The sequence below is a fragment of the Hoplias malabaricus genome, chromosome 8, assembly GCF_029633855.1.
Source record: "Hoplias malabaricus isolate fHopMal1 chromosome 8, fHopMal1.hap1, whole genome shotgun sequence".
Classification (NCBI taxonomy): Eukaryota; Metazoa; Chordata; class Actinopteri; order Characiformes; family Erythrinidae; genus Hoplias; species Hoplias malabaricus.
Genome location: NC_089807.1, coordinates 12,561,133 through 12,568,973, shown reverse-complemented (window position 1 = coordinate 12,568,973; position 7,841 = coordinate 12,561,133). Strand labels below are relative to the sequence as shown.

Below are 7,841 nucleotides of genomic sequence, written 5' to 3'. Positions count from 1 at the left end.
ATATGTTGGAGTCTTTAGTTTAAGCAAATGTCTACTTTATAGATGACTTATATAATAATCCAAAGCAAGTATGCCCAACACAAGAAGTTTTTGTAAATTTTTAAATAGTTAACGTGATGTTTTATAAAAATATGGTTACATTCTCATTGGGTGAATGGGTGGGTTTAACTGTGGCAGGAAAACTTCTAATGTCCTCAAGCACCATTCTTAGGTGTAAGGCATTTTATTTACACATTTAAGACAATATACTGGGGGGAATACTGCAGAATTATGTTGCCACTTTGTTTTGTAGCATCCATGATAATTGGATGTAGGTGTATGAAACTAAAGCCAGTATATTTATAATTCCCTGGAACAAAACATGAACATGAGAAGAAAAAAGAATAAAAAGGAAGAAGCACATACCAGTATCCTAAGGTAAATTTATTACAGTTTTTAAATAAATATTTCCATCATTAAAATTATTTTACACATCCTCAAATAAAAAATATATTTATATATGTATAAAAAACAGACAGACAAAAATGCAACAACAAAACAAAAACAAAAGGCTTTCCTACGTTTCATACAACGCATCTGTACACCTCAAATTTACAGCTGAAACCATAGTAGGAAATGTGTGATTATCAAAATGTAGCTGCCACAAATTATTTATGGATTTAAAGCTGTGTTTGCTTTAACTGTGTTTATCTCGAGAACGTTCCAGAGCCAAGAACCGAGAGGTTACTCAGATGAGTTGGGTGTCTTATCACTGGGTGGTCGAGAGGTGCCTTGGCTGTATGTGTAACCGAATACAGCCTTCTTTTGTCAGTGCATTCTCTCAGGCCCTTCAAGTCCCCATGAGCAGCAATATGAAGAGTATAAATTACTCTAAAACTGTCGAAACATAACAGAACAAAACCAAAAAGATAGACGATAAAGTCCACACACTACTAAAATGTCAGCTCTGCCAGCTGACATGTATCTCAAGTTATGTGCTTCGCTTTCCTAAAGTTTTACACAGGTCAGTACTAAAAGTCTGGAGTACAAAAATAGATCTCTTTTCCCTTTTTTCCCCTCTTTTTTTTCAGAGATTTTTTTTTCTTTATAAAAAAACAGTTTACAAACAAACTAAATGTTAGGTTTATTAATGCTCAGTAAAAAAATGTTTTGGGAGTCCGATTTGAGAGAATTCTGTTCATTATTTGAGACGGTATTTTCTCTCACTGACTGTCTCCCTCCTTTCTCCTGCTTCAAACTCAGCGTTCTCCTGAGTAACGGGTGCGTTTAGTCCGTCTGTTGAAAGGGTAATTGATGAAATCAAAGGGTCTGTGCTCTGCAATGTGGTGTCCTTTGGGCAGCCGCTTCATGAAGTGGACTTCCCGCTGGTGTTGCCTGGTTTTTGAGCCTTTTCGGGGTCGTCCTTTGCGTGTGAACGCCATGTACCAGCCCTCATACTTTACATTCTGGAGAGCCGTGTAGTTATTCTCTAGCACAATCTCTGAGAAAATGCAGTCTTTCCCATGCCCGTTCTTCTGCACAGAAGGAAAAACAGGATGGTTAGAAACACAGTCAAAATACGTAACGAGAAAACATATTAACAGTAGATCTGCAATCTATCGAAAGGTATTTGTATAATGTCTGCTCCAGTTTAGATGTGAGGCTTCCCCACATGCACAAGGCATATGCTTAAGTCATTATAGTTCAAGATCAAGAGAGAGAAAAATGACAGCGGTAACCAATGACTTTCCCCCTTCGGTAAACACCAATGCAGATTCATCCTCTGAGATAAATCGTTCCTTCCACCTCTGGCTGCTCACAGGTCAATAGTTTAAAGCTTTGTATTACAGAAGAAAATATTTTCATAGTTGCTTCAATTTTACATTTTTGGTGGCTATAGAAACATGACTATGGTCATAACATAACACTGCATTTATAAAGACATATCTAGGAAAAAATACTAGACCTGTCAATCCTGTAGTCACCATTTTCCCATCGTATGATCCAAATAGGAACTAAATGTAAATTCAGCCCTTATACATTATTATGGACTAAAACCCTTTTTTGGTTAAAATATAATGTCCATCAATCGAGTACTGACTGTCTGTACATTCTAGGTCTCTTCTCTCTATGCCCTGACTGTAAACTGACATAACATTAATGGAAGTAATCTGTCATTATGTTCTAAAGAGGCACTCCTCTCAGGAAGTGCATCAGCTCTGTGCCATACCAACAGAGCCTTGTGAGTGCAACCTGCCAAATCTGCAACATGTCAGTACCTTAATGTGGCAAACCTGGAGTGCAAACCTATCTCCAACCTCTCAACAAAAAGGATGATTAAAAATAACCCCCACATTAATCACCAAATATTTTCCTCTTATATCCACCAATAAAAAACACCATCAAACAAAAAAACTCTCATGCAGGCTGTTGTTGGGCGGCCAATATGTCAGATAACATAAGATCAGGGGTGCCAAGCAGATGGTCCACCTGGCAGGGTGCTAGGAGGTGGGGGCTGAGTCTCCATCCCACTTTATTACCATTCACAGCAAGAAGGAGGCACAAATCCACCCTGGAACAAGAGTGCCCAGCTAAAAAAAGGAGGAACGATCCTATTCCTTACACTCCATATCCCATACTGCAACCCAGGAGAAGGCCCGTAGCAATCCGTAAACATTTACCACACAAAAAGAGAACGTGAAACCTTTTTATTTGCTTACTACTGAATGTTGTGTTCTATTATAGTTCCGCTCAGCTTAAATAGTCCGAGCCCAGCATCACAACAAATCTGAACTCATCGACCCAATGCACCAATTTTCATTCCAAATCTGTTCAATAGCTGGCCTAACTGGACAGGACTTTAATAAGCATTTTTCTTCTTACCTTGCCGATCAGCTTTCCTCGTTTGTTCATACAGATGTACAGTCCAGTCTCAGCTCCTTTAATTCGAACCCGACTACCGAACGTGTCTGTCTCCACTATGAGCTTTGCTGTAAAATAAATAAGACATAAAATACGTTTGGTCAAAGAAGTTGTGTCAAGCATTTTTTGATCTTAGCTTACACTCTATAAGCAGTGACACATGCATGCATACACACACACATACACTTACACACACACACATACACAAATCCACAGGGGCTATTTCTCAGGATTTATGCAAGACTAAATTCCTTCAAAATGATAAAACCAGGTGGACCACAATTCTATGACAAAGAAAGCAGTCATCCTGGCAATGCAATTAAGGCGATTAAAAAAATGCACATCTTTTTTAGCATAAACACATGGAAACCATTTTCACTGTGTGCTATACCTGATAAGAATACACGTTTAAAAAATGCAAAATGTCCAGATTTATTAAGCTGAAAGGCAGTGCTCAAGTGCACATCAATATAGCCACATAATAATCATCCCTAGAATTTTATTTCACAAATTGGATTAAATGTTGATTACCTTAATTAAAAATCGAGTAAGGGTTGATATGATCTTTTGGTACAAATAAATTACAAACCATTTTTTAAATAATAAATCTCTCTTGATCTGAAGATAACTGCAGTCTGTTCGGTTCTCAGAGCAAGTGTCCTGGAAAGAATGCTTTCTACGAAAGTCACCCTTCCACGATACATGTTCTTCATGCCAAGAATTAGCACTTGCGGCCCCTTTGATTCAGCTCCCATGCTCTCAGTGATCGTAAAGAGTTACAGTTCAAATAGAGGGGGTCAGATAACCTGCTGGTGCTGAGCCTAAACCACAAGCTCATGAGTTGCAGTCAGGCTTGGCCCGAGAGAACAACCCTGCTGTCTCTGCAACATGCTCAGGTGACACGCATGTCACCAGTGCCACACAGGGCCCGAGCCAGCATTTCCTGAAATACCTCAACAGGACGGGTAATTACAAGGCTTTCTGATGTGTGGAAGCCACATACGAGAACGCTGCAACTGAAGCTTATCCAAGTCCAAACACAGCATACATGAAAGGTGCAGGGGAACCTGAGTTTCTAGCCCATAACATTATAACCACATGAAAAATAATGCACATAATATATAAAAAATTATGTTTTTTTCCCCCTGAAAATATGAATTATTATAATATATAATTATTTTTATTGTTTTAAATAAACTTATATGGATAACTATGTCTTTTTGGGTTCCTTCAAAGCACTGGAGACAGGGTGCAATTGAATAAATTTTATTAAACTACATTTTACATGTTTTGTTGAAAAAATAAGAAAAGGAATTGCTAAGCAAATAAGTGATGTACCACAATATTTAAATAATATTCATAATTAAGAAATACACAATCCTACGTCATGTGGAACCCATGTACACCTCAGCAAGAAGAAAACTGAAGGCAGCATTAATGTGAGTGTGTTTAAAATCCTAAATGTGAGCAGTATTAATGCACGTGTAAAAGGCAGAATTAGGCTCCACATATTTTCATCTTCGAGTTAGTTCAGAGGAAGGAACGTAGTTCAGGAAATGTTCAGGAGGTTGGCGTAAGATGAGTCCTAATAGCTCTTCCAGACTCGCCTCTCTCTCTAGAGACTCACCTTCAGAACAATCTAGAATCCATTTAACATTTATACACCGCCACAACTTCTTCGTTTTGGCAGGATGTCTTTAGCTTTACCTGACCAAAACTACCGACACCTCACGCCACAGCCGGCCTGTTAAACACCGGAGTTATAAACAGAGTGTACAAACCCCAAAACACCATGACTCAGAGTTGAAAGCTCGGACGAAGCTTAGCTAAAGCAGTTTTCTCACCATGAGAGTCCCCGTCCTCCGCCATGGCGTTGATCTTTTTGTTGGCCAGGACCTGAACGTGTTTCCCGCTGGTTCTGCTGTAAAGCTGGTACGTTCGGATCAGTCTGCGGCTCACTCGGTCCGTCACCCTACTTTGCTCATTCACATGCTGTGTAAAATTAGGCGGGGACTGAATTGTTACCTGTCAGAAATTAAGTACGACATAATCAATACCTGCAGAATTGCTTCATTAGGCTTTGGCAGATGCCTATAAATTGCACGAACATTAAAGAACTACGTGTAAATTAATATATTAACCCGGCATAATTAGGCCATTCATTTCAACCTAAAAGCGGGCCACAGAATAAGGAAATGAGCGGGAAAACACTAACGACTGAAGATGAACCTAAATCGCTCTATATACTGGAAAATATAATAAGCAGAGTTTTGCTACGAGTTTTATAGACTATATATATAGTCTATAAAACTCGTAGCAAAACTCTGCTTATATATATATATATATATACCGTACAACAGTATTCAGTATACCCTGGACCCTGCTGGACCCTGCTGTAACCTATTCTTGTTCATTTTAATCTATAGTCTGCTAGATTACACTGTATGTATTTATTACACAATGATACATTTTACATACTGCACAACATTTGGGAGGCATCCATACAGCTATGGACGTAGAAACGTGCCCTTTTCCTGTTTATTCCTGCACTATTTCCTCACAAATCACATGTAGGTTAGGTGCCCTTGCTCTTTTATATTCTTACTCGTTGGCTGTGTATTAAATGCCCTCTTCCCTTACCCAGGTCTTTGGAATCGTAGGGACTGTTGGGTTAGTATTTCACCGTATGTCTGAGTGCCCGCGCGCTCCGCACTGCACTTTGGCGCGGTACCTGCGGGCTGCGGCGCGCGCCACTGTGAGAGCCAGCTGACCACTAACTACATTTACACTCAGTCACACTAAGACTGGGGAACATGACGACATTTAATCACTATCCTCATCAACTCTCTCACAACTGTCTTCTGCTTTAGCACTGGTCAGTCATTAAAGAACACTGAACAAAATGCATGTCTGAATACAAATAACAGCAGCACCTCTGAGCCAATCCAACTGGACCCAGAGCAGTGGCAAAGCTCAAGGAGGAATTTTCTATAGGCCTATAGTATTTTGAACAGATTGTGGGTATGTTGCGAATAATCAAACCTCTGATACTATCACGAAATATAGGTGTTTTGTCATTCTGTCTACTCTATCACAACTCCAGCCCTGTGTGTGTATATATATATATGCATATTATCATATATCATGTTCTGTAATGTTCATGCAATTAAGCTCTGCACCCAAAAAAAAAATGCGATACACAGTAAATACACGTAGTGCTTGCAGTAATAGTCTCCCACCTACCTGAGCATAGTAGGAGAAGGCGAAGAGGTGCAGTAATCTAGAAGGAAAGAGAGACAGAATCTCAGGTTAGTAAGGTGCCATTGGCGCAAACGGAGGCTGTAAATGCGTAAAAAGGGCGCAGGGCGCGGGCTACTCACAGGTAACTTAACTGTGATGGAATGAATCTCATTGTGGATTGAGGGGAACGGGCCGCAGAGATAAAGCTCAGCGCTCCAAATTAACGCGTGATGTGAGGGAGAGATAAGCGCGCGCCTCTTCCAATGCAACCACGGGAGGTCCTCTCAGAGAGAGAGAAAAAAAAAGCCCACTCGTGGACATCCAAATGCGCGCAGAGACAGGGCGACGGTCCGGTCAGTGGGAACAGGCTACACCGAGTCCAGAAAGAGCTCCTTTATAAAGAAGTGTGGGCAGATCTCCTCACCGTGTAAGTGCACTTCATGCGAGAAGGTCCGGGAAGCAGTGCGAGCGCTCCAAGTACACAACTCGTACAGTAGAGTGCTACTCTGGGCGTACAGCAGCAGTGTAGTGTCAAACAAGCAAAAGCCAAGTCATAGTGTCCTTCAGAAATGACGGGGAAAAATGTCCCTCCGTGTCCATACGCTCCAGAGGGGAGTCCTTGTATACGTGAGTGAGTGTGAGAGTATGCGTGCGTCCCGTGCTGGATGTCAGGCAGCAGAAGCACTAAGGAGCAGGACGCTTCATCCCGTGCTGAATCAATCTCTCTCTCTCTGTCTCTCTTCAGGAAAGCAATGAGCAGTGGTGCCGTGACTTGAGTGGCCTCCTCTCTTATTCTCCCCTCCTCTTCTCCCACTGCCAGGCTCCAATGTCAACCGCGCTCGCGCTTACGGCCTTGGTTCAAATGGTAGGTTGGTCCTGGAGAAGCAAAGCCCCCTCCTTTTTCTACAGAACAAAAGCGACTCCCCCCCTCCTCCCCCCCAAGATTTAAAGTATACTTCACCTGAGCTGGAGACGCGGTCTTAGCTGACGAGGCGCAGACTGTCCTCATCATGTTCCCATACAGAGCTCGTGTGCAAAAGTTAGGGACTCCGGTCCAGTGAGCGAGATTAAGGGAACGCATCCTCACGTAGCGCCCTCCAATACGGCTCCATCTGCAAATGGTAGTGTCCGGTGTCTACTGATTCGCTCAGTGTACGATTTGGAGAACTCATAATAAACATAACGTGTGCATTAAGGTTTGCACAGGCTCTGTTTTTTTCATTTAGTGTTGTGCATTTGCATTAAAAGCAGTAGTCCTTTTCACACAGAAGATCAACAAAAGATTTCAGCAGGGGTGTTCAAATTTAGCAAATAATGACTGGTGCCAAATGTATTGTATGTGGATGTGATGAGAGCAGCGAAGTTTCAATGCAGTGAGTTGTACCAGCAACGCTTTTAATAACAAGGGAGCAGGTTAAAGTACTTTATTCAGGTCTGAACCAGAGGCTTTTGGTGGCATACAGACCCACCCACACAGCACTCCCTTGAGACTTGTGTATTGTCAAAGAGAAGTGTGAGACATTAAAAGGATTACAGACGATTAGCGTTTTTTTAAACGTCACCCTTCTTTAGCTGCTCCCTGAAGGACGGCACACTTTTTTTACGTCTTCTCTCGTCTCATAAACACTGGCTTTCTAAATCCTCGCTCCATATCAGAAATGCTACCGTTACCGACACAAAAGTGTAGTTTCGATTATTTG

At 41.3% G+C, this 7,841-nt stretch overlaps 1 protein-coding gene across 1 annotated transcript; it reads right to left on the bottom strand.

Moving 5' to 3' along the window:
* Window positions 1-1,124: 1,124 nt before the first annotated feature.
* Window positions 1,125-6,465, bottom strand: fgf8a (fibroblast growth factor 8a). Its single transcript, XM_066679284.1, has 5 exons — window positions 6,282-6,465; window positions 6,145-6,181; window positions 4,746-4,926; window positions 2,863-2,969; window positions 1,125-1,514 (listed from the first exon to the last, which is right to left on the bottom strand). The coding sequence occupies exons 1-5, from the start codon at window positions 6,311-6,313 to the stop codon at window positions 1,239-1,241; spliced, it is 633 nt and encodes a 210-aa protein (XP_066535381.1). The 5' UTR covers window positions 6,314-6,465; the 3' UTR covers window positions 1,125-1,238.
* Window positions 6,466-7,841: the final 1,376 nt, after the last annotated feature.